The sequence below is a fragment of the Ambystoma mexicanum genome, chromosome 2q (genome assembly GCF_040938575.1).
Source record: "Ambystoma mexicanum isolate Mex_15411 chromosome 2q, UKY_AmexF1_1, whole genome shotgun sequence".
Taxonomy (NCBI): Eukaryota; Metazoa; Chordata; class Amphibia; order Caudata; family Ambystomatidae; genus Ambystoma; species Ambystoma mexicanum.
In genome coordinates, this window is record NC_090924.1 from 1,070,959,026 (window position 1) to 1,070,985,419 (window position 26,394).

General features: G+C 47.8%; 1 protein-coding gene across 1 annotated transcript in view; it reads right to left on the bottom strand.

The window, feature by feature from the left end:
- DUS3L (dihydrouridine synthase 3 like) overlaps window positions 1-26,394 on the bottom strand; it is a 947,437-nt gene that overhangs the window by 67,986 nt on the left and 853,057 nt on the right. Inside the window, exon 12 of the mRNA XM_069648414.1 lies at window positions 17,600-17,788. Coding sequence (XP_069504515.1) covers window positions 17,600-17,788 — 189 coding nt within the window. The remainder of the gene's footprint in view (window positions 1-17,599; window positions 17,789-26,394) is intronic.

Below are 26,394 nucleotides of genomic sequence, written 5' to 3' on the forward strand. Positions count from 1 at the left end.
GAGGTCATGAGGGGCTACATTGAGGGGATTGAGTTGTTGGACACACCGACTGCAAAAGCTGTCCCACTTATATCCGCATGACCTATTTGTAGAGTCTGCCCTGGCTGCTGTTAGAATGTCTCTGCATTCTTGTGAAATCAGGGCGTGATCAAATTCTACGAAGTCAGGAGCCAGGCCTTTAATTTGAGGGGCCCTGGATCGTGGTCCAGAACTTGCTGGTTTCACATTGAGAGCAGGTTTGGATCCTTCTGTGCAGGAATTGGATGGGCTTGAGACAGATGCACAATATCTGAGAACCAGGGCTGTCTCGGCCATGCAGGCACTACTAAAATGATCTTTTATTTGTACATTGTGATAATTTGTAGGACTTTGCGTGTCACCAGTATCGGCGGAAGCATGTATCCAAACTTTCCTTCCTACGATAGCGTGAAGGCATCCCCCAGCGATTCCTTCTGTGGATACCTGCTGGCAAATTGCAGACACTCCTTGTTCTCCCATGTTGCAAACAGGTCGATAGATGGTGTCTCCCACCGATGGAATATTTTGTCAATCTGTATGTTCGCTAGATGCCTTTCGTGGGACTGATTGATGGCCCTGCTGAGTTGATCTACCGTTTCGTTTTGTTTTCCTGGAAGGTGGATGCCTGGAGTTGTATTCAGTTCTGGATCAGCTAATGCCACATCTACTGGGATTCTTGTGATAATGTGCAGGGTCTTGTGCCCCCTTGCTTTCGAACATAACACATGAAAGGGGTGGTGTCCGTCCACACTGAGACCACCTTGTTTTTGAGCACTGGCTGGAACAAGCAGAGAGCCTGGGACACGTGCAGACATTGATGTGCAGTTTGAACACTTGGACATTCCATAGGCCTTTGATGGATATGTGACTTATGTGTGTGCCCCATCCCGTGAGTGACACGTCTTATTGTTTCTTGAAATGTTAACTCCCAGAGGCGCATCTTGACTATAATCTGATGGGGGATCTGCCCACCATTGTAGTTTGTGTGCTTACTAAGATGTTAAGAGCAATTTGTTGTTACATGACCCACTTGTTTGTGACCATCGGTCTGCCCAAAATTCTTGCAGAGGCCCCATTTGCAGCCTGCACTGCGGAATCAGTGGGATGCTGTAGGACATTATCCTTAATAGTTGCATGCAGGTTCCTAATGACACGCTATTCCCTGGGTAGAATTTGTTCAGGAGATGGGTAATTCAGGAGTCAGGAAATTGAGAGCGTCCTTTCTTGGGAGGGATGGACCCAGCCCTTGATGGTGTCGAATTGTGCCCCCAAAGAACACAAAGGTTTTGGACAGCTTAAAGTAGGTTTTGTCAGAGTTGATTGTGAAGCCAAGGCATGACAGGATGTGTATAACGCGTTGGACAGTGATTTACGCCTCTGACTCTGAGGGTGCCCTTATCAGCCAGTCGTTGAGGTAATGGTATATTTGAGCCCTCCCTCCATATGGATTGGCTACAGGCACCAGGCATTTCATGAATGTCCTGGAAGTGGAGCGCAACCTGAATGGTAGCACTTCGATCTGTTAATGGTGGTTTCCTACAACAACCATAGAACCTCCGGTGACCCTTGTGAATAGAGATGTGGAAATATGCATCTTTGAGAACTAGTGATGCCAAAAAATCTCCTTCCTGTACCGTTTTTATGACGGCCAGGGTGACCATTTTGACTTTTTGTTTCTTTATGACTTGAGGCCTCTCAGGTCCAGGATTGGTCTCCATGATTGGTCTGGTTTTTGTACAACAAAGAACCTGGAGTACGTCCCTTTGCCGCACTGTTTTCTCTGAACCTTTTCTATGGCCTGCTTGATTAGCATTTTATCCACTTTGTTTCGTAGGACTCTTAAGTGTGTTTGTTTTTGCACGCTTGGTGGAGCTCAAAGAGGTGGTTTGCTAAACACCAATACACAACCTTTTTGGATACTATCTGTGACACATTTGTCAGTAGTAATTTGCTTCCATTGTGACAGGTGGTACTGCAGTATTCCTCTCACTTGCGTTTGTTCAGCCCTTGTGGGGGCTTGGAAGCCGTGCAAGTGAGTGTTTTTTTCTGGTTTGTCTTCCTTTTGGGGCTGTTGGGCCTTGGCACCTCCTTGGTGCCATCTGGTAGTCTTTTTGCATGTATGGATACGACTTCCTGTACCCTTGGGAATAACAGTAGGAACATCCCCTCTGGTAGGATTAGTTTCCTCAGCCGCAAGTTGAGTGCCCTGAAGCTCCCCAAAAGGATCAAAAAGTGTGCCGTGGCTGGAGGGAGGTTAAAGGCCTTGCTGTGTCTGTTAATTGCATGTATGGCATCATCAACTTTTGGGACAAAAAGTTGGTCGCCCTCAAATGGTATTTCCATGGCCTCGGTCTGCACATCTTGTCTGAAGTCCATGTATTTCAACCAGGGTTGTCTTCTTAACATCACCCCATTACCAATCCGTTTAAACCCAGTTTCTGCCATATCTACAGCAATATTGATGGCATGATTTTATGCCTCTTCTCCCTCTTGCAAGATGGTCATAGGTGCCCTGCGTTTTTTGTCTGGGAGATGCTCTAACAGTGGTGCCATTCGATTCCACATTTCCCGGTCGTATCTCGTTATTTTTTACTGCAAATTTGCCCTGGACTGTGCGGGCCCAAGTAGCCAAGATCTTTTTCCAAAAAGCATCCTGCTTTCTGCTGTCATTGTCCGGAGGGACATGATATGATATATGATATGATATGATATGGCATTTGTAACGCGCCTATACACAAGTGTTTCAAGGCGCGACGAGGCGGGGGGGGGGGATCAAGGGGAGACAGACAACGATCCTACTAGGCCAGGTGTCATTCAGATCGCGCAAGTGCAAGGGGTAGAGGGAAAGGGAAAAGTGCAAGGGGGAAAGGGAGAGGGGAAAGTGCAGTACAGGGTTAATAGCCTACAGCAAACAGGATAAATAACAAGGGCCAGCTGGTGGCAAGTGCGAAGTAAGTGTAGACAAGTGCTGGGAAGGGGGGGGCTGTAGGGATACAGACAGTCCCGTAGTGCAGGGGTTGCCATGGAGGCAGTGCAGGGGAGAGTGGCTGGGCCAAGGACCGAGAACGGCGAGTGGCCCAGTTGCAGATTCAGTGCAGTTTCAGTAATTTTAGCAAGGGAGAGGGGGAGAGAAAGCGGAGGCAAAGAGGAAGGGTTTTGAGGTGCTTCCGGAACCGGAGATGGTTCTCAAGTTTCAGGGAGGCAGGAAGGCTGTTCCAGAGGGAGGCCCCTGCAGCGGAGAGAGATCTGCCCCCAGCACATTTCGACCACTGAGTGTTCGACTTTCGCCCCGCAGCGGCCGAGACTATGGACTCGGGAGTGGGTTGAGATGGTAAGCATTTAGGGGTTAGGTCAGGTGCCTTATATTTCTTTTCCAGCCTTCCTTTCAGCGCTGGCTCATAAAACATTTTTTTCATAAGCAGTAAGCCTCCTTTCACAAATGGTTGACATGATGGTCTTCCTTCTTTTGTGCATTAGATCAAAACAAAAGTAATTTCTTTTTCTGCTCTCATAAACACAGGACATCCTGTCCACCCACTCCTGCCCTCCCCCTCCTACTCCCTCTCAGTCTGTGCTTGCTGACCCTCCTTTCCTCTTTTCTCCCCTGATGAGGTCGCTAGACAAGTCAGATCTACGAAAGCCTTGTCAAAACAGTTTCACCGCTGTTCCTCTAAAACCATCAAGGACCACATTGACACCCTTGCTCCGGCCCTTGATTTTTTCAAACACTCCTTTTCTTTAGGATCTTTCCCCTCCCCTCTGAAGCACTCCCTTGTGCATACTCTCCTCAAGAAACCCACAGTTGATCCTTCCCGTCTAGCTAACTATCGCCCAATTTCCATTACTCCCGTTCTGGGCAAACTCCTGGAAAAGCAGGCCATCTCTCAGTTTAAGCTTCATTTCATTTCTGTTGGCTGTTTCCATGACCACCAGTCTGGCTTCAGAGCGGCCAGAAGCACAGAAACTGCTCTCCTCAAAATCCATGAAGATCTGCTCTCCAACCTTGACTAACATTCCCTCTGTCCTCATCTTACTCGATCTCTCTTCTGCCTTCGACACGGTCAACCATACCATCCTGCTCAACCGTCTCTGTGATAACCTGGATATTGCTGATCAGGCTCGTGCCTGGCTGAACTCTTTCCTCTCTGATCGACCCTCCCAGGTCCAACTTGGGTCCTTCCTATCATCTATCTTCCTCTCTGCCTGTGGTGTTCCCCAGGGGTTTAACCTCTCGCCCTGGCTCTTCACCCAATACCTGGCAACTCTCGCCCAATGTATTGCCATTCCCTGCTCAAATTTCCAGTGCTACGCTGATGTCTTCATTTTCAGCTGCCCTCTGCCACCTCCTCTCCCTCTCTCATCTCTGATTGCCTAACTGCCATTTTCAAGAATGGTGTGCTGCCAATGAGCTTTGTCCGAATGCCAGCAAGACGGAGATCCTCATCGGCACACCTTCACCATCCTTTCCCCTCACTCTGTAGTGGCCGCTCTTGGCCCTCCTCCTACCCCTACCTGCAAGGCTAAGAACCTCAGGGTCATCTTTGACTCCACACTTTCCTTCTTCGCCCACATCTCTGAGGTCTCTAAAAAGTCAAACTTCCTACTTCACCTCCTCAGAGGTACTCTGCCTTTCTTCTCCTTCCTCCAGAAGATCACTGTCTTCCAAGCTCTGGTTCTCTCTAGGTTGGACTATTGTAACAGCCTCTTTCTAAATCTACCTGCCTCTACTCTCCGCCCTTTGCAACTAATCCAGAACAGGACTGTGAGACTTGTCCTTGGCCTCAAGCCCTGGTAACGTATCTCTCCAGCTCTGAAACCTCTCCATTGGCTCCCAGTGGATACACGGATTGAATTCAAAACCCTCTTCATTGTCCACAAAGCTTTCTGGGGCCTGGGTCCAAGATACCTTCAGCTATCCCTCGCAAATACCTCCCCTCTCAAGCTCTCCTCTATCTCCAACTCCCTCTCGGTCAGTCGTTTTTCAAAGAAACGAGCAGGGGGTAGATTCCGTTCTTCGGCTGGGGCCTCCCTCTGCAATAGCCTCCCTGCCAATCTAAAACTTGAGGAGAACCATCTCCGGTTCTACCTCAAGACCTTCCTCTTTGCGTCTGCCTTTGCTCCCCCTCTCCCCTGCTGATCTGCTCTCTCTTGGCACTGTGCACCTGGCCACCCTCTGCCCCCTGGGCCCAGGTGCCTGCTCACCCTGCCACCCTCCTGCACTGCCGCCCGGCCACCCCTTGTACTGGGGACTGTATCTGTACCCATACAGTCCCCCACACCCCCCATTTTCTCCCTTTTCTGCACGTATTCAGACTTAGCCAGTCTCCTGCCATAAACATAGCACTTGTCACTTGCTGGCTGCACTACCACTATTTATTGCCTCTATTATCTATTTATTTTTATTCTTTATTATTCATCTGTTCTCCTCTGTTCCGCACTCTCCACTCTCCCCCTTCCATGCACTTTTCCCCTTTCCCTTTCCCATGCATTTGCGCGTTCTAAATGTCACTGGCCTAGTAAGATCGTTGTTGTGTTCTCCCCTGTTCCCCCCCTCCCTTGCCTTGTCGCGCTCTGAAACACTTGTGTATGAGCGCGATACAAATAAAATATTTCATAGACCATATAATAACAGTTTAGATATCTAGGTTGCTTGGCTTTGCAATGTTTAAAGTGGGTCAACATGGGTTCCCACAGAGCTTTCACTACCTACCTATTGTTTTAGTAGTTTTGGGGCATATGGCTATCCTAACCTCCTTTAATGTCCTCTCTTTTGGTACACGCTTGATTTAATTCATATAATCATTTCAGTAACAGAAATTATTCAGCTTCCTCCCTTAGGATTGAACAAGCTTTTACATTGGTCATCATAGGTTTAAATGCAAAGAAAATGGAAATTCCTATGATCTTTACTTTAATGATTTATACCGGACAGCTATGGACCTATAGGCTTAAGAGCGCAGACAACAACAAAAACACCACAAACATGAATCATGAAGCCAGGGGCTTAATCAACGAGGATACAAGGGGCAAAACGGGTCAAGCAAATAATAGAGTTTTCAGTCTCCTCCTGAGAAGTTCAGTAGACTGAAGGCCCCTAAGATCAGGCGAGAGACTATTCCATGCTCTTGGGATCGCATCAGGAAAATCTCCAGTAGTGGCTTTGGTGGTATTACATCTAGGGAGGGCCAGCTGATCAGTATTTCTAGATCTAAGGGATCTAATATATGTTTTCTCTTTGATCAGATCCTGTGGATAGGATGGCATGTTGCCCAGTCGACATTTGTGTGTGAAGAGAAGGCGATATAATAACCTTGACTCCACTGGGAGCCAGTGCAAACCAAATCTCAAAGCAAAAAAAATCAACTAAGTTGAGCATTCCATTTAGACCGAGGTACCCAAGGCCGAATACCCATTTAGTAGGTGATAAGGCTTGCATCTGTGAAGGGAAATAAATCAATAGCTTTCAAGCCTGTCCTTGCAAAAACTAGCAATGCGGGTAGGCGTTACTAGGTCTGAGATCGCGTGGGACTCATGGTGTGAAGCAGTCTACAAGCTAATAGTGCAAATGCGGTCAAATAGAAGACCAAGCAGTGAATACCGGTTTTTCTTCTTTACGTCGCTTTAACATCTCAGTTCAAGATACCTGGCTATTTACTGCATTATCACGAAAGCCTCCTAAAATTTTTAAAACTGAGCATATGAACAATCACCCAAGGCGGTATCGGCTGCGTTTGCAGAGACACCAACCTCTAAGCACCTGACAGCACAGACTGTGTTCACGGTGGCCCAGACCACACACATCATCATAGACCTATCATTACCCTGTTTCCCCTCAAGCGCCAGCCCTCATATGTTACTAGGAGGTGTACCTGTGCTTCGCACGTTCATTCCTACTTCAGTCCTAGTTTGAAGCTTATTTAACGAACAAAACAAGTGCTTCTTTATAGACAATTTTGCTACCCTTTACTGTAGGAGGTAGTGTGAACAAATTGTCTTTGTTTCCAACTCTGGAGCAAGCCATATAAAGCGGACCATGAGAAAAGCATGAATCCCGTAAATTGGTTTGAGATGCTTTAGTTGGAGCGTCCAAAAAAGGTTTATACTTGTTACATTGTCTACACCATGCAACCCATCCACATGGCAAATTTCAGGTTTGTAGCATGTTGGAAGTATGACGAACATTGCAAACAGACACACACACACATATATCCACATATTTCCCTTTTATTTATAGCGATGTCACAGGTTTGATGGCAGGGACAGTGGCCACCCCTCTAGGCACTTTCTTCCCCTGACTCTTGGGAAGAGTCTTCTGCTTACCGGGGCAGATTGACAACGGCCTCTCGCAGTGAAGAGACAAAAACACCTGCCCTGAGATGATGGTTGATTGGATGGCTGTTGCATGGCAATCCCCAAGTACTTACCTGTTGCTTTTGATGACTGGGCCTTCTGGAGGGATTGTCAGCCTTAGCTCAAAAAAGGTTGTTGCCGAACAGCATGTCCAACAATCTGGCTGTGACATTGGCCGCAAACCCTGGAGTGTCGCCTGACTACCCTGCTGGTGGACAAAGTTTGCTGTGTCAAGCCCTGATAGCAACATTTGGCATGCCGCCTCCTTGCCATCAGAGACCAGAGAGTGGAAACGGTCTCTCATCTCTCCCTCCGGGCAATGCTCCGCCGCATTGGCCACCGGCGTCCAAAGGCTGAAGAAAGACTGTCATGGCGCAAGAGGCTTTCATAGGCCACAGTACCAGGTTGCCCGACGCGAAAACAGTCTTCCCGATGCGTCAAACATCTTACTTTCCCTGTCCGGTGGAAGGGACGGGAAGGTAGATTTATTCAGGCTAGCGGTAGCAGGCTGGACCACCAATCTATCCAGAGAAGCGTGGGAGGAAAGAAAGGCAGGGTCTAACTGGGCAAGACAGTGCTTGCCATGTCTCTGTCCACAGCAGAACAGAACCAGGCCTCTCCCACACCTCCAGTACTGGTGCTTCTACTGTCTCATTGACGGGCAGGAGTGTCTTCCTTGGGCACCTTGTCCAGAATGTCACAATGCTTGTGTTGAACTGAACCTTGGACCTGGTTGGAGCAGACCACCCCAGAGTACTGGCCACCTTAGCCATCAGGCGCTGGAAAGCAGCTTTGGACTTTACTGGTGTGGGAGCTGGCAAGGAATCCATCGCTGGGGAGGTGTCGAGACTGCTGGCTCCTTGCAGGTCCTCAGCCAGTGACAGCCCAAAAGGGACCTGGTCACCCTCATCGTCAGATATAAAAGCATCCATAGGGAATGTGGCATATTTCTGCAGAGCCACCATATCCACTACGCTGATCGGCGTGGACGAACCACAGTGCCAAAAGTGGGTCCTGTCGCCGCAAGTGGATCCCGGAGGGTACCCTGCCAGTCGCAACAGACATGGTGGGACGCTGTGACACCATAGCCGAAGTCGGTGGTGCAGTCGCCTGCACCACAAGGGCTGATGTCGGAGCCGCTGGCACCTTCCCAAAGATCTCCAAGATCTTCAGGCGGAAACCCTCCCATTCCTCTGGCGTGGAGGATTGGGTCATAGAATGTGCCTCCTTTTTCTACTCGGGCTAATCCCTGGAGCAGTGGTTCTTATAAAAGGAAGATGAACGTTGCTGTCAGGACTCACACGGAGAGTGGGACCTCTTTCGATACCCTTCTTTTCCTTGTGCGGAGCTGCCTATTTGTCGGAGCGACGATCAGTGCAGTGTAACCTCGACCAAGATCAAAGAGCCTCACCCTTCTCCTCGAGGACGAAGGTAAATATCTTCGCTGCCCTCTCCCATATAGCCTTTGGGTGCATGGACTGGCTTGACCCGCAATCCGGGTGTCGTGGTCCTCACTCAAGCAGTATAAACGGATCCGGTGCCCATCCGAGAAGGACATCTGTGGGCCGCAACCAGCACACAACTTAAATTCTGAGGCCTCTGATTGAATAAGCATGGCGTTGGAGAAAATGATTTAGCTTGACAAGCGTGTTCTGTGATGATCCTCCAGATGGTGTCACTTCTGCCTAGAAGAGAGCCCCTTTCCACGAGGCTAGGAAGGTGCGGCTGTTAGGGAGAATTATAATGTTTATGCTTCATCCCCTCTCCTAGTTAGACCCCAGCACATTTTGCTGGACTTCTGGACCTTTTACTTTTCAATTCTGAATGAGTGGAGCCTTTTTCCACTCATTCATTCTTGTGGGCTCTGTCTTTTGGAACTCTATTCTTTGTATTCTACCTGTACTATGCAGTCTGTCTGCTCCATAGCCCTTAAAGGCATCTTTGTTTTTACTACTGCAGCACATAACACCTTACGGGCAGTGTTGCTGGGGACTCTTTTTTTCTATATCCTTGAGTAACTGTTATACCAACTGTTGTGTAGTTTTTATTCTGCAGGCTATGTCCTTAGCCCCGGTAATGCACAACAGGGGCCTCCCTTCTACCATTCTGGGAGGGGGCGGTGAGTGTGTGTGTTTTGCCTTTGGCAGGAGCCCTTGGGTGGCCCCAGCTATGTGCCCTAGTGTCTGAGCAGGCAGGAATTGGGGGAGGAGTCTTTTACCCCCTGTCCTTTGTCTGTCAGAGTGTCTGAAAAGGACCAGCTCACACAGGGGGTCTTGGCTGTCCTGATCGGCCAGCCGAACACCTCTTTCTGTAAAATGCAAAGAGAGATTGCAGATGAGTGTGTGTTGGAACTGTATAAAAAGGTGAGGCTTCTGGAGTGAAAAGCAAGTCGACCACTGGAAGCTTAAGTAACCGAAGAAGCCAAGAGATGCCTGCAGACCCTTTGCAACACTGAAGCAACTACTGCTATCATGACCCCGTTTTCTGTGCGACAGATAAGTTCCGAAGAGGACTCCTTCCCTTTGGCTGGTGGGAACAACCTGTCCCAAGATGAACTTTGAATTAAGCCATCTCCCAAGGTCATAGGAGTTTATAGAGCTGCAGAACCTGAAGAACTGCGGGCCATTTCCAGTGCATCGTCGTGGATAGGCCAAATCCGTCTAAATCTTTTCCGATCCAACTCGCCAAGACCCCCTCATCAGAGGGTGTGACTGCAGTAAGGAAAAAAGATTGACCCGGCGATCTGTGTCCTTGGTTGGTGCTGCAGAAAAGGTGCCAAAACCACAGAGCGAATCAAGACGTTGTTGAAAGTCGTTCTCCAGGTCCTCCCTCGAGACTGCTGCCGAGAGATCCCGTCCATTGTCCTGCCTTCAGTCACCAGACCAAGGAATCTGGTGGTCGGGTGCAGAGCTACAAAATCACACAGCATCCAGCACAAACATTTTCTTCTAACCTAAGGTACTGTGGGGGAAAAAGGTATTGCTTACCTCATTCCAAGAAGTCGCTCCAGAGGGTTGAAGGGTCCCACCCTCGTACCTCCGATTCAAGCCGCTGCTTGTGTCTCTTCATCAAGTCCTATACAAGGTCTCGCTTGTTAGTTGTTAACTTGCTGCTTCTATAACACCAGAGACTGGAGGAAGTCCACAGGAACGCTTTGTATTCTGCTGCTTGTCAAGACTTTGAACCCTCTCCGAACTGCCTATAGCTAGGGTTGCGTTTTGGGACTTAAGACTTACTGGGTTAAAGAAACCCGTTCTAGAACCTTGAACTAGGCTAATGCTACACTAACTATTTTCCTCCCTTTAAGTGACATTACTACATGAGTTTGCAGAATAAATGCATTACTGTATGAACTGTTAAAATCCGCAGGTGCGCGTTATAACCGATAATATGATAATTGTCTTTTCCTTTCTAAAGTTGCGACAAATCTAACCGTGAAACAAACACACAAGTGAAAGTGCCCTTTGAAGTTTATTCTCCAGTATTACGGAGTGTTCGAGTGTAAACGTCTAAGTATTTAAAGTGATTCTCGTGTATATATATAATAGCTTTGAAGCACATTTAGCACTTTGTAACACATTGTGTATAGGGGCTATATAACTAAACTATCATATATAATAAATATATACATTATAAGTATAAGAGTTTGTTTGGTGCAGGTCTAAGGTTCAGTGTACTTCCCTATAGCTCACATCTTCCTATTAAGATGAGCCTGACTGCTCTGCCATTCTACAAATGTCCAGAGGTACTACAGACTGATACTAAGAGTTGGAGATCTACAAACCAAAGTCTTTCTACCAGTTGGACTTTAGGAAAACTCCCCTAACAGGTATGCAGAGACATCGACAGCGCAGATGCACATCCGCACTGCATCTCCTGGGGGTAGAAAAGTGTACTGAGAATAACTGTGCCGGGATAGGGATATCAGATGAGGCATACATGGGAGGAGAGAATCCATTAGAAGTATAATTCTTGCAGGAACAGATTTATAGATTAGCCATATGATTCTAAAAATGGCCCCTGCATTATTTGAAATCCATCTAGGTCTTCCCTGTATTTATAGATGACCCTTTCAAAAGTCGACAAAGTCAGTAAGTCTCGGATCCACTCTTCAATGCTCAGGCAGTTAGTGGATTTCCAAGCGCGCAAAATAATGTTCGTCAACATGGGCCCTCTGAACAAGCATGATTTATTTGCTTTGGGAAAGTCGCGTATTGACTTTCCATCACCTAGAACTATCTTCGGCACAGGAGCTATTTCTATGCCTGTGAATCGCTAGACCCTTCCAACCCCTCTCCTCCCCACCACCCTGTACAGTGTACATCTCCTCAGTGCTCCTCTGTATCCTACCCCCCACCCCGCTGTATAACTGTTATGTTACCTCTAAAAAGCCTGCAATTATGCATCTGTATTATTGTATAGTTTTCCGTTGCTTCTCGAAGCTAGCTCAGCACTAAATATAATAATAGTGACCAATATTTATATTAGTTTATTATTTGTATCGCACACCAAACCCGGAGGTAATTGGGGCGCTGGAAAAAACTTAACATGTTGCAAAAAACATACTTGCATAAAGAGACATACATAGGAAATAGGCAAAGAGGCCGACCAAGGTTACAGAGAGGTCAGGCCCTCAGATAAATACAGTTAGGATATGATCATCAGAGCAATGAAGTTACGCTGCAGATTCCCTGGGAGCCAGGGGCTTCAGTTATTAAGCTTAACAGTAAGCCAGAGTTTAACGCTGGTTTTGAAGGCGTTGAAGGAGGGTTCCAGTAGTTGGCGGCTTGTACGGGGAAGCTGGCTCCACCTGCAGTTTTTAGGTTGAGCCTGATAACTGAGAGGAGGTGAGTTTGGGAAGATCTGGTGGATCGGGCAGATTGGTGTAGAGAGAACTTATCTGAAAGATATTTAGGTGCGGCGTTGGAGATGCATTTATGGGCGATTGCCAGAGTGCGGCGTGAGATTCTGTCACGCACTGGGAGCCAGTTGGATTTCTGTCTGTGGCTGGAGATATGGCTGAACCTAGGGATGTTTAGTGCAGCTATTAAGGAGTTATTTTGTAAGTCTTGAAGTCTGTTGAGATTCTGTTCAGAGGTTCCTAGAAAGAGCATGTTACAATAATCTAATTTAGAGAGCGCTAGAGCTCTAGCTAATGTCATGCAGCTAGTGGGGGATAAATACGATTTACAGGCATTGTTTAGCTTGTTTGTGGTAGGCTGTTGTTGATGCAATGGAGCTCACTTGTATTTTTTAAGGACAGGGTACAGTCGAGATAGACACCCAAGGTTTTTATCTCCTTCGCAACTTTGATTGGGTTCCCATCAATGTTGAAGGACATATACTGCGGGTCAAGCTTGTTAAGGCGAGCCTGGGTGCCGACAATCAGGAGCTCTGTTTTTTCATCATTGAGGCAGAGGCTCTGAGCAGCCATCCATGCCTGTACTTTCCAAGTAGATATTGTTGATTAGTTTAGACTCATCAGCTTAGCATCCTGACAACGTGATGAGAACATGGGTGTCATCTGCGTAGTTTGTGTAGATGACATCCATGTTGTCCAGACGGTCGAAGAGGAGCTTCGTGAATATGTTGTATAACATTGGGGATATACAGGATCCTTGGGGTACCCCGCAGTAGATGGGGATCAGGGCGGCAGAGGGCGAGCCACTCTGGTGGGGCGGTTGGATAAGAATGATTTAATCCAAGTGGATGCATTAGTGGAGAAGGCCGCTGCAGTGGTTAAATATTCAGTGAGGATCTGGTGATCACCAGATCGAATGCAGCTGAGAGGTCTAACAAGAGGAGAATGGCCAATTTGCCTTTATCTCTCGTCTCATCCATCTGTATTTTCAGGACTAGGAGAGCAGTCTCAGTGCCATGCCTAGGCCGAAAGTCAGATTGTCGGAGACCAAGTAAGTTGTTGTACTCCAGGTGTTTCTGGATTTGCAGGTAAGCAACTCTGTCTAGAATTTTTAAGAGGAAGAGGACGGTTGTGATTGGCCTATAGAAGTTGAGGCTTGGGAGAGAGTTTATCGGATGAGCTGTTCAATAGGCTATTTTTTTTTGCTTCTATTTTGGTTTGGAGAGAAGCTATTTTGTCCGCTAAGGCTTGTTGTATTTTGGTACATAAGGCGGCATCCTTTGTACAGTCAGTCCACTTAGGGCGGAGCTGGGGATCTAGTTCCCTTAAGATGTTGACTAGCTCCTTGGTCCGAGATTTGGCGTTAAGGTTTCTGTTATAGATTTATTTTTTGGTGGTGAGGATGGCCGATTTGTAGGTGGCCGCTGCTTGCCTTGTTGCCCGTGGTGGGTGCTTTACACCAGGCAGTTTCTGCTACTCTTTTTAAGTTTGTCAAAGGTTTTAGTTCTGGTGTGAGCCAATTATTGAGGTGGGCGGCTGCTATGGCTTTGTTTAGTTGGTGTAGCAATACTGTTCAAGGCTGACTCCAAAGTAGTGTTGTAGACGTCGACCAGGTTAGTGGGATCAAGGTTTTTGTAATTGGTATCGTCCAAGATGTTGATTAGGGGGCGTAGATTTGGCAGTGTTATGTTTCGGGTGTTCCTGGAGAGGGAAGGGGGGGCGATGATAGGACTTTGGGGTGTGGTCCCCTGAATGGCAAAGGATATGTAGTGGTGAGCTGTCCAAGCGATGGGTTAATTCTGAAGAATTTTGATGGAGCAATTCAGGTCAGACAGCCAATCTAGGGTACGTCCCTTAGCATGGGTAGGCCCTGTGATTTGATGTTTGAAGTTGAGCTGGGATAAAGAGTTTAAGAACTAAAGCATTGGTGTCATTGGGGTCCTGGAACCCACGGTTGTGGTCTCCCAGAAGCATGATTTGGGAGCCTGGTTTTACATTGGAGGTTAAGAGGCCTGTGATGTCTTCCTCAAGAGAGGAGTTGGGACCTGGTGGTGAGTAGACGAGGTGTAGAAGGATGGTTTGGGTGGCTGTTAATGGGATTTTAACTGATAGGAGTTCTGCACAGGGCAGGCTGGTGAGGGTAGTATCTGAGGCCCAGATGTGTTTTTGCTATAAAGGCGAGACCTCCTCTGCCTACATTTCTGTCAGCTCGAATAATCGTGTATTCCTCTGGGAGGGCTAAGGAGGGTGCAGGTCCTGCTGCCTGATGGAGCCAGGTTTCAGTGATGGCCAGGAAATCAAAGCCGTTTTCAGAGATTGTCAATGCACCTTTAATGGTAGGTGGCATTGCTCCAGGGATTGGATCGTGCAGTCTTGTTGAGGCAGTAGGTGAGGGTACCCTAGTGTGGATAGCGGTAGAGGTAGGCAGATTGAGTCTCTCTGTAGATACTGGGGGATGAGTGGTAGGTACGTACATTCTGGATTTAGAGGCGAGTTTTGATGTTTGGGACGGCAGTCTAGAAGATGTCATGTGGCTGGTGAACCGAGATCCTAGTCTCAAGTTCCTGAGGTTCACAGGGGTTGGCACCTGTGGTGTGGGGGGGAGGGGGGGGAGTGCGGTGTAACGTTGGATCCATTCAATGGGACCGATTAGGTTTGCGGGGGTGTCCCCGTGGTGAGAGTTGATTGCGGGTATGACTCTGTTTTCGGTTTGGAGTGGCGGGAGGAAGTTGGTGGGTGAGATGGATTGGAATAGTGGGAGGATTGAGGCCATGGTAAGGGTGACTCTATGGAAAGCTGCCATGAGGGCGCGTATGGTATCTATATTAGGTGGATCCGCGGAGAGCCAGGCTAGTGTAGGGTCTTACAGTGTTTAGAGCCGGCTGGATGAGAAGTCCTAATGGTCTGGCGGATGGTCCTAATAGAGGTGGTTATAGGTGGCTGGGACAGGCTAGTGGATGGAGAGGCGGGTTAGACACAGCCAAGCACAGTGCAAGGTGGGTCAGTAATGTATAATGCAGATCGGCATGGGGCTAAAGAGTAACGGGTCTGTGAGTTAGAACAAACTAGTTGGGTACGAGGTGGGGTGGGCAAGGCGCCTCACAATTCACAGTGAAATCAATGAGGTATAATGCAGGCAAACAGGGCACAGTGCAGCACAATTCACAAAGGATCAAGAGGTAAGATGTGGGCAGGCACATCGCATTACAGTTCGCAGGTAATAATGGAGGCAAACTGGGCACAGCAGCACAATTTACAATTCACAAAGGGTCGAGGAGGTAAGATGCAGTCAGGCACGTCACATCACAATTCGCAGGTAATAATGGAGGCAAGCAGGGCACAGCGCAACACAATTCACAAAGGATCAAGGGGTAAGGTGCGAACAGGCACAGCGTATAACAATTTACAAGAGAGCAGAACGTATAGGCAAGGTCAGGGTAGAAAACATTATAGACCATCTAGACGTAGAGTAGTGAGCCGGTGGATTGTTTAAAGTGGGATTGGTAGGGCAGTCAAGCAGTACACTATGCACGGAGGAGAGGCTAGTGGAACTGCGTAGGAGGGAAAAACATGAAACATCGGCTGGTAAGTTTGTGAAGTACCAAGAACAGGTGTGCATGATAAAATGGTGCAGTTGAGTAGAGGTAGGTCAGTGTAAGGCTAAGCTAGCATGGTACGGAGCATAGACAGGCTAGGTGACATAATACCAAAACAGATTACATGTAAAATAATGCAGTGCTATATGATGGCCAGAAGTGGCAGACAAGGTCCAGTGGCTTTAGGTGGTGGTGTAATACGGATGTAGGCGAGCAGAATAGAACGTGGGCAGAGACGACATGCAGTGTTACTCCCGTTCGGTAGTCGATACGGGCTACTCAACGATAGAATATCCAGGATGCCGTGGGAGGTGAGAGACAGTCCACAGAGTTATAGTTTTGCCGTTGGCTGTTGCGCCCTGGGGGTGGAAAAGGGACTTTTCCTCTTGGCCTACGCCGGATGGACTGAAGCTGACTTCCGCATGCCGGTGAATCAGGTCTATGTATGTAGAGCATTCGTTGCTAGGCAACTAAGTATACAGCAATGGTTAAGTGGCTGCGTATGGGCCGGGTGACCGTTTTCAGATCAGGCGAGGCTGTGGAGTAGAACTTTGAGCAAGGTCATGCTCTAATGCAGCTTGCAAGCGCACAAAGAAATACGCGGTGCAAGTGACACTGAATGTGCTCACCTCGTAGTGAAGCGACCTTTGTGGTCGGGTGATTCATCTGCTGGAGCACAAAGCGGCGCGGGACACGACTGCTCCTGCAGCTAGAGTGAGGTTGGGGGGGTTCCTGCCCTCTCCGACATCGGGGGAAGAATATGAAGTCAATTCTCTCAGATACTCCCTTCCAAAACTCACTGGTCTTTGGGCACGACCATATCAAGTAAGTCAGCGTACCTTGATCTTTATTACACTTCCAGCACCTATACTTATCCCTTAGGTTTCTTTTATACATCCGATCAGGTGACCAATATACTCAATGCTGTAGTTTAATCTGGCTAGCTCTCAAGCTCCAGTGATGCAAGCTGAAGATTGTTGTAGCACCTCGTCTAGCTGTCAGGTCTTAAGTTTCCTTCCATCTCTTTGGCCGACATTGGTGAGATTCCTGTGCTTTTTCTACCTGTTGTTGCTAAGCATCTGTAAAATGCTGCCTCAGGGAGAGTGCTATACATACGTCTTGAAAACTGCAGCCAGGCATGCTTGGAAAGTAAACTAGGCGCAACTTCCAGAGACTCATTCAAGATTCCTCTTGTCAGTATTCTGAGTAGGTGCAATCATGCAGATCAGATATTGATGCAACTAATTATAACTGAATCATTTTCCATTCTCGAAGAAGTCACTGATACCACCAAGATACCATTTGGTCCAAAATATGCTGTTCTGAACAAGGAATCTTGAAAATGGGCAGGGGTACTTTTCATATTTAATTTTTATTTAAGGGCTAAGAAAGGGAAGTCAGATGTTTAAGGGACATTACTTATTTGGTTTAAATTGGGTTTAGAAAGGGGCGCATAGTCACTGGTTTCTAATACTGTGCAGAGGGCAAGGTGGGGGGGAAGGAACTGGGGTAGACGACCAAGAAAGAGGTGCTGCAGGGTAGGGGCCCGACGTATTCATCCAATCAGAGTGTGCCTGATGCAGGCATTGTAGCTTCCAGGAAAAAAACTGTGCGTGAATATGCTCAACCAGAAAAAAAAATTACACCAAAGCACCAACGTAGCCTTGCACAAATCACACAGACCACACATGAATATTTAAGCCAGTTAGCTGCCATAACTAAAAAGAAGGGATTATTTTAAGATTTTACATAACTGAAGACATTTGATTGTTACCTGCACAAAAAGGAAAGCCATTCTAGCATGAATCTTCTGGTTTTCTCCACACCTTGAGTGTCCGAACCCCAGTGCTCCAGTCCATAATTGGTAAAATCTTGGAGGGAAGCCAACCTCTCTTGCGAAGAAATGTCCCAGTGGCGCTGTTCCTTAATTTCAGTGAAAAGCCACGGCTTAACCAATGCTCCCCTGTGAATAAAAGAATATTTTGCAGACTGCTGGTTAAAATAAACTGAGAACCTATAATAGTTAGCCAGCCAACAGTAGTGGGTAACAGAATAGAACAAGTTACTTACCAACTGGTAACGTTCTTTCGGCTGGATGTTCCTCCAACGTATTCCACATCTTGACATGTAATGTCCACAGCTGTGCTCCTTTGGAAATTTTTCGGCAGAGGGCGTCCTGCGTCGATGGCATCTGGTCGATGTCCCTGGAAGGCCTCCGTCAAGGGCGATGTCACCGGATGTTATAAATAGAATGCATAACGCCATAACATGTGACCTGCTGGTACACAATGCCAGCTTGACTGCACATAGCCTTGAGGGAACGCAAGCTTCATAGCATAGGAAATTCTCCAGAGGAGCCGGCCGGAAGGGCGATGTGGAATACGTTGGAGGAACATCCAGTCGAAAGAACGTTACCAGTTGGTAACTTGTTCTTCGAATGAATTGTAGCCTCCAACGTATTCCACATCTTTGACAGACTCCCAAAAAAGTACCAGAAAATAGAAGGGAGAAGAATTTAGAATACCCAATCAGATGGCAGAATAAAGAACTGCTTTACCAAAAGCCATATCTTGACCATGGAGCGTATCCAGGGAGTAATGTTTGACAAAGGTGTGCATAGAAGCCCATGTAGCTGCGTCAAATATTCCTAATAGGAACTCCCCGCTGCAGGGTGGTTGAAGTAGACAAGCCCCTTGTGGAGTGAGCTTGCAACCCCTCAGGAGGGTCCTTGCCCGCCAATCTGTAACATTCAGTAATGGTGAGGATAATCCACCTGGACAAGGTCTGTTTGGTAACAGCCTGGTCCAGTTGGTGTCCAGCATACCCCACAAAGAGTTGATCGTCCACTCTGACCCTGGACATTCTAGAAATGTAAAAGCTCAGAGCTCTCCTAGGGTCCAACCTATGGAGTCGTTCCTCTTCCTTACCAGGATGAGGAGGATAGAAAGCAGGAAGTACCACGTTCTGGCTTAAATGAAACTCAGACACTACCTTAGGTAGAAAGGATGGACGTACCCTCAGTACAACCCCTATCCTTGTGGAACACAGTAAAGGGTGGCTTAGATGAAAGTGCCTGCAATTCACTCACTCTGCGAGCGTATCTATCCGCAACCAAGAAAACCGTCTTGAAAGACAACAGTCTCAAAGGACAAGAGTGCAAAGGTTCAAACAGAGCCCCCATCAGGAATTTCAAGACCAAATTCAGATCCCATACCGGCACCTGAAACGGGGACGGTGGGAACACATTAGTGAGCCCTTTTAGAAATTGGGAAATCAATGGAATCTTAAAATAAGAACATTCTTCTGACAAGCGCTTGAAGATAAACAGCACTGCCAGGTATCCTTTAATGGTACCTACTTGAAGACCCTGTGGGCCAAAGAAAGCAAGAAAAACAGAACCATGGGAATGGAACACTGAAAAGGTTCGACATTGTGTCCTCTGCACCAGTCGCAAAACTTACGGCAACAGTACAGGGATTTGGTTGCCGGCCGCCTGGCCGAAAGCAACACCCATCACGTCATCTGGGAGGTCCCAATCCTTATATCTCAACCTTTCAGAAACAAAGCTTGAAGGTTGAGAGTCTTGACCTCTAGATGGAGAACCCCGAACCCCCCCTCTCGGTACGAAAGACGGCGTGGAGGACAGATGGATTTTTCTAGAAGGTCCATTTACCACGCTCTCCTGGACCAATCCGAAGCAATGAGGATAATGTGGGATCCAAACCTCCTTAGCATGTGAGGAATGACGGGGACCAGAGGAAACACACAGAGAAGTGGGAATTACCAATCCACGACTAATGCGTCCCCCAAGGCTCCTCTCAGAGGAAATTCCCTTGAGCAGACTCTCTCGCACTTCCGGTTGGTACTGGTCGCGAACAGATCCACTTGTGGGATTCCCCAAAGGGTGAAGATCTCCAGAAGGACTTCCTGAGCCAACTCCCACTTGTGAGAGATCGTGCTCTGCCTGCTCAGAGGGTCCGCCGCCACATTCTCCTCTCCGGCCAGATGAACTACCGAGAGTGAAATTCCTTGCTGGGTTGCCCAGAACCAGAGCTGCATTGCCTCTCTGCACAACGGTAGTGACCCTACACCCCCTTTTTTGTTGAGGTAATTCATGGCCACTGTGCAGTCCATCATGATCAGGACACTCTTCTTACGCACAGAAGGCAGAAACGCCTTAAGGGCCAGCCTGATGGGTCTCAGCTCCAACAGGTTGATGTGGAGTTTGGACTCCGATGGAGACCAACGACCACTGGCAGTCAGACTGTCGGCTTGAGCCCCCTATCCAGTGAGTGAGGTGTCCGTCACCTCTGGCCAAGGTTGCCCAAACGGCTCCCCCTTCATCAGATTCCCTTCGCTGGCCCACCACAGAAGATCCTGCGAGACTGAGAGTGGAACCTGAACGGGATCCGACATCTTGCCTGAGAATTGGGACCACTACATCTTGAGGACCCATTGCAGGGATCTCATCCTCAGTCTGGCCTCTAGCACCAGGAAAATGCAGGATGCCATGAGGCCGAGCAACCTTAAGAATCCGGAAGACTCTGGGCATGTTGAAATTTGTTCAACATCTGTACAATGTGATGAGCCCTTACCTTGGGAGGCGAGCACTTTCCCAGGGACGTGTCCAACACAGCCGCGATGTACTGGAGCTGTTGTGGTGTCAGATGCGACTTCTTGAAATTTAGGGAGAAGCCCAGCTTGTGTAGGGAGCGGCAGGTGAGGCTGAGATGATCCAGAGCTTGCTCGGGAGAACTTGCTTGGATCAGCCAGTCGTCCAGGTAGGGGTAGACGTGAATCCCCCCTCCCCTGAGATATGCTGCCACCACCACCATGAGCTTGGTGAAGACCCTCAGGGCGAAGGTCAATCTGAATGGCAGGACCCGAAACTGAAAGTGTGAGCTGCCAGCTGCAAACCTCAGGTACTTTCTGTACTTTGGATGAATCGGCACATGAAAGTAAGCATCCTGTAGGTCCAGAGACACCAACCAATCGTGAAGTCGAAGGGCCTGAAGGACCTGAGAAAGAGTGACCATCTTGAACTTGTCCTTCCTGAGGAACTTGTTCAACCACTGCAAGTCCAAGATGGGTCTCAGTCCCCCGTCTTTCTTGGGAATAAAAAAAAAAATGGGGAATACCATCCCTTGTTCCTCTCCACTACAGGCACAAATTAAATAGCGTCTTTCTCCAGCAGGGTCAAGATTTCCTGCACAAGGAGTGGATCCGGAAGCTTCAAAGAGAGACTCCACAGTGGATTGTTGCAAGGCCGCTTTTGGAAGGGAAGGCAGTAGCTGCCGTGGGCTATTGTCTCCAGAACCCACACATGCGAAGTAATAGCTTGCCATTCTTCGAAATGCTGAGACCGTCTGCCCCCAACCGGTGAACAATGGAACATGGACTAATAGCTGTTTTGGAGCGGCAGATGCAGCGTCTGAAGGCAAAGAGGCTGCTGCTTGAGCGGCTCTGGCACCTCTATTTCCCCGACCACCACGGGTACTTTTCCGATGACCCCTTTGATTGGCTGCTCCTCTTGTCCTACCAAAAGAGGTGTAGTAACGAAAGGAACCTGCCCTCCACTGTTGTCCCCTAGGACGTAAAGGCAGAGGTTGACGCACTCATGCGCTCAAAGTTTTAGCAGCAGCTTTGGAGGTCTGCAACCTCTCAAGGCTCTCGTCAGCCTTGCTGCCAGACAAATGACAGCCATCAAAGGGCATGTTCAGAAGACGGGCCTGTACATCCAGAGCAAAACCTGACTTCAGCAAACATTCAAACCTGCGTATAACGGTGCTCACAGCCATGGACCGGCTAATACGATCTGCCATGTCCAACCCAGACTGAAGGGATTCACACATTGCATCCTTGCCATCCTGCACGAGAACAAGGAACTCATCCCTTTCTTCCTCCTCAGGAATATGCTCTGCCGCTAGAGAGACGCAATTCCACAGAGTGTGTGAAAATCTTGCCATGGCAAAGGTGGAGTTGGCTGACTTCAGCGCCATACTCCCCACAGAAAACACCTTGCGTGCCCAACCATTGAAGCCCTTATCGTCCTGATCAGGAGGGATGGTAGGGTATGCCACCTGGACCACCAAACTCTCAGGAGTGGGGTGAGTGGATAAGTAGCTGGGGTCGCTACTGGAAGGGCAGTATTTTTTTGTTAATGACTTGTTAACCGCCGGAAGAGACTCCGGGGTCTGCCAAGCAGCCGCCACCCTTTTTTGCAAAGTCTTATGGAAAGGCAACACTGGGTCAGTGGACGGACCTTGATCCAAAATATTAGTCAAGTCATCCTTAACAAAAGCATCTGGAGGACTAGACCAAACAAGATACTCAGTAACCCTAGCCATCAGTCTCCTACAAGAGGTTTCAGCATAAACCCCAGGCTCAGACCTGCCAAACTCCACCTCCGGAGATGTGTCTAAGCCACTGGCATCATGTAATGAATGATTGATGTAACTCCTCCAACTGACTGTCCCCGGAAAGGACAGGAGCCACATTAGGCTCAACAGGGTCAAATTCCAAATCTGACCTATCCTCATAGATATCATCCAGAGGAAGAAAGAACTCCTGCCTAGGGACAGAAGTGGGTCTGGAGTCCGCAACAGGCTACACAGACTTGGATTTAGCCTTCCTTGGAGGATCCACAGTACCATGGACCTCCATCGGCATATTCCGGTCAAATGGCCTTGAAGGCGTCGACGTCGGCACCGCGCCGAGTTCTGGAGTGAAGGCAAAGCACTGACCTCCGTATCAGACGGACACAGCGCCGACAGTCGACACCGACCTCGAGCCCTTAGCAGATTTCTGCAGTTTCGCCAGGGACAAAGACCGAGACCTGGATCTAGCATGTCTCTGGCGATCAACCTGAACCTTGTCCGATCGGGACCTCGCTGGTTCGGGTTGAGGAGCCGTTCCCTGCCGGCTTCTTCCGAAGGCGCCGACGGAACTGTGCCTTGGGATTGAAAAATCACTAGCATTTGCTCACGGACGGTCCCCCATTCCTCCGGAGTCGAGGATTTAGAAGGACAAGCCACTTTCCTTGCAGCGCCATCATCCGACGAGGACGGGGAAGGCGACCGGTGATGCCGCTTCCGGGAGTGCCTAGACGAGGAGTGGCGGGACCAACTATGGGATCGAGATCCCCGGTACTCCTTCCGACGAGGAGAGTCACCCCTCGAATCGTCGGTGGACATCCCTTTCGCAGCTTTTCGGGACTTACTGGGTTTAGTACCTCAACCTACCTGTAACTTCCCCTTACGCTCCCGCAAGGCCTTAGCAGCCAGCGACTGGCATTTCGAACAGTCGTCAGTGTCATGACTCTCGCTCAGACACCACAAACAATGTAATCGACATCTTCGACTTACATTCCCGGCAAGTCTTAAAGCCAGACCGCAGAGGAAGACATATTCACGAAGAATACACGAGGTGCGCCAAGTTCTCGAAGCAAACACGTTTGCAGAAAAAACGGAACTGAGACTTACGGCGTTGTGCGTCCTATTTATAACATCCGGTGATGTCGCCCTCGACGGAGGTCTTCGAGGGACATCGACCCGACACCATCTGCCTAAAGATTTCCGAAGTAGCACAGCTGTGGACATTACATGTCAAAGATGTGGAATACGTTGGAGGACACAATCCATTTGAAATGTGCTTACCAGACAATTGGAAATGTTTACAGGTAATGATCATGATCATCACATCCTTATTTTATTAGCATAGATATTTACCACACAATGATTTTCGTTAAAGTTAATGATAATATCCATACATAGATAACATTATGGTCAGCTAAAATAACACCAATAGATTCAAGGGTAACTTTGGTAATGAATCAATATGAAATGTACAATATTGTTTTTGCCATGTTCCAGAGTCCTCAATTTGTAGTTGGTCACTGAAAACTAGCCTGACATTTTGCAAAATGATACTGCAGTATCATTATTCTTAAAGGCTTGCATAATAGATACAGCAGTAAAAAGAACAAACTACTTACATATGATAATGTTCTGATAGATATGTTTTTTCTCCCTCACATTCCTCATTATTTGAAATAGTTGCAGGTACAGGCTGAATTTGGAAATCTCAACATGCACCAAATGCCTAAATATCACCTATGGCATAGCTCCATCACATACCACTTCGGCTGGAAGTAGATAGATTGGGGACTTTTCGGCCTCTGAGAAGCAGGAATGCTTGGATGGAACGGAGGTAAATGGGCATGGTCAATATAGATCGATGACAACAATTTTTGTTAAAAGGGATGTTACAGTTAATTTTGTCTACTAAAATCTATGAAATTCAGTGGAAAAATATTCTTACATGGACGCTGTATGGTTACAGCACAAGGACCTTAAAAATTGCCTGTTGTTGCTAAAACAAACGGAACTGTACTGTCACCACCAATTGCGGAGCAATTACTAAACCCCAGCCAAAAGTCTGCTCCCATGTGGCCAGTGTAAGGCAGCTGCTTCCCTCTTATACCACCCCCGCTCTGGGGGTGGTATAAGAGGGAAGGATCACATGGGAAGAGACGGCTATTAATGGTGACTCCACTAGGAGGATGAGGCAGAAATCATTCCCAGATATTTAATGGCATACTAGCAATGCTCCAATCCTTCTAACATTAAGATTCCAGAAACCGGTTATAGAGAACCAATTACACAGAGTCAAGTTGGGACCTTAGAAGCTCAGGATTTAAAGAGGATAATTTCGGGATTCTATCCTAAAGAGAACCTCTCCCTCTAATGTAAAATTACAATCTCTAATACGAAAACCATTTCTCTCGTAACTCTCAGTCTAATGTAATTGAAAATAAAAGAACAACTTAATATCATTCATTCGGTTAAGAACTCCAATTCCCATAATACCAAAAGGACAGAGATGAAGAAGAGTAACTCAAGAGGCACGGAGACCAAGGGAACTCAGAAGTGTGAGTATCCTAAAGTGTGGTCTAGTCATTGCCAATTAGAGCACCTGAGCGGGATATTTAAATCCCTAGATAAGAGGCAGCTGGAGAGATTGTGGTGGTGTAATGAAGTTGAAGCAGAGGAAGAAGCAGTTAGATCCGGGCACGAGGTGCAGCAGAGAAAGCTCAGGGAAGGTGCAGCCACAGAGAGAAGGCTGCCAGCAGAAGTCACCCCAACTGGTGAAAATCCAAAGAACTGCAGAGTAGGGGCAGCAGAACACCGCATACTAAAGAGAAGTCAAGCTGCAAGAAAGATGCGTTACCGAAGCAACGTGAAGCAGACTGGAGAAGCCGCAGAAGATCAACAGAGCTTCTATTGCTCGGGCTGCACCGTTGACCCGAGGCTCGCCGAGGCGGGAGTAGGGACAGAAATGATGGCTGAAGTACCATCGTGAGACCCGACAACTGAATGGAGCCGCCATGAAGAGACAGTGAGTGTTCAGTGAGGGAGTACCGACTGTTAGGCAAGATTGGATGCAGTAACCCTATGGGAGACTACACCAGCTTTGTTCTCTTGGCAATAGGTAACCCACCTGTGCAGCCAGACTTCTTTCAAGAGGAGTAAATGTGAGCTGTAGAGATGCAACCCTTAGAGTATCCAATTAACACTTACACTCAAGGTTTTCTAGTACAATGATTATTTATTTAACGATCAGTTTTAAATAAGCCTACTTTAAAAAGGGCAATATGCAACAATAAAAATACACTTCATAACACTTCCTCAGATTTTAGATGCCCTTTTGCGATGCCTCACACACACTTCCTACACCCTGAGGTGACTTCAATTACTAGGACAATGTTGGCATTGATATATCACTTTTTGTACTTGACGCAATTCTGAGGTTGGGGAAAAGGAAAAGGTTATGGAAGGAAAAAGGTTAACAGGTTCTCAAAGCATGTGAATACTTTTTCAATCTCCCAATGAAGTCTAGATTAGATCTTTCCCAGCAATACAAGTTAAACATATGCGGGATAGTTAGAATCAAAGTCAATGGGTCAGAAGAGTCTGCAGGGAGCCAGTACAGCCAACTTGAGCAATGTCTATGGAGCCGAAGCACTTCTTTAGATAGCACAAAAGTCTTGCACAAAGTTTAGGGTGTTTGTAGAAAAAGAATCACTCTTGCGCCACAAGCTGTTAGGCTGGTGAAGAGCAGACCTGAAATCAACACTGCAAAAAGTAGCTACTGCAAGTTGCAACTGAGAATGCAAGCTACAGACAAAAGAGTTAAGTACCCCTTAGTCAAGACAGTACCTAGGTTTGAAGAAGAGGATCCAGCTGGCTTCATCGGATGTTTCATCCAGCGGTCGACTGTCTTTGGTTCCAGAAGCCTCGCCTTTTATGCAGGTTTCTTCCATTCATGCACAGCCTAGCTGTCACTCACACAGCAGGGTGGCTGTCCTACAGCCAGCCAGCACTGGGGGCATTCAGGTAACCAAGGAGACTAAGGACCGGGAGTTTCGGGCACATCCCTAAATTCCTGCCCTGCCAGACACACTGGAGCCAGAGGTGGGTTTGAAGCCTGCCAAAGGCTAAAACACACAAAAGGGTTAAACCTGGCTTGGCGCACAGAATAAAACCCAAGAAAGACCTCACAAGCAAGAAA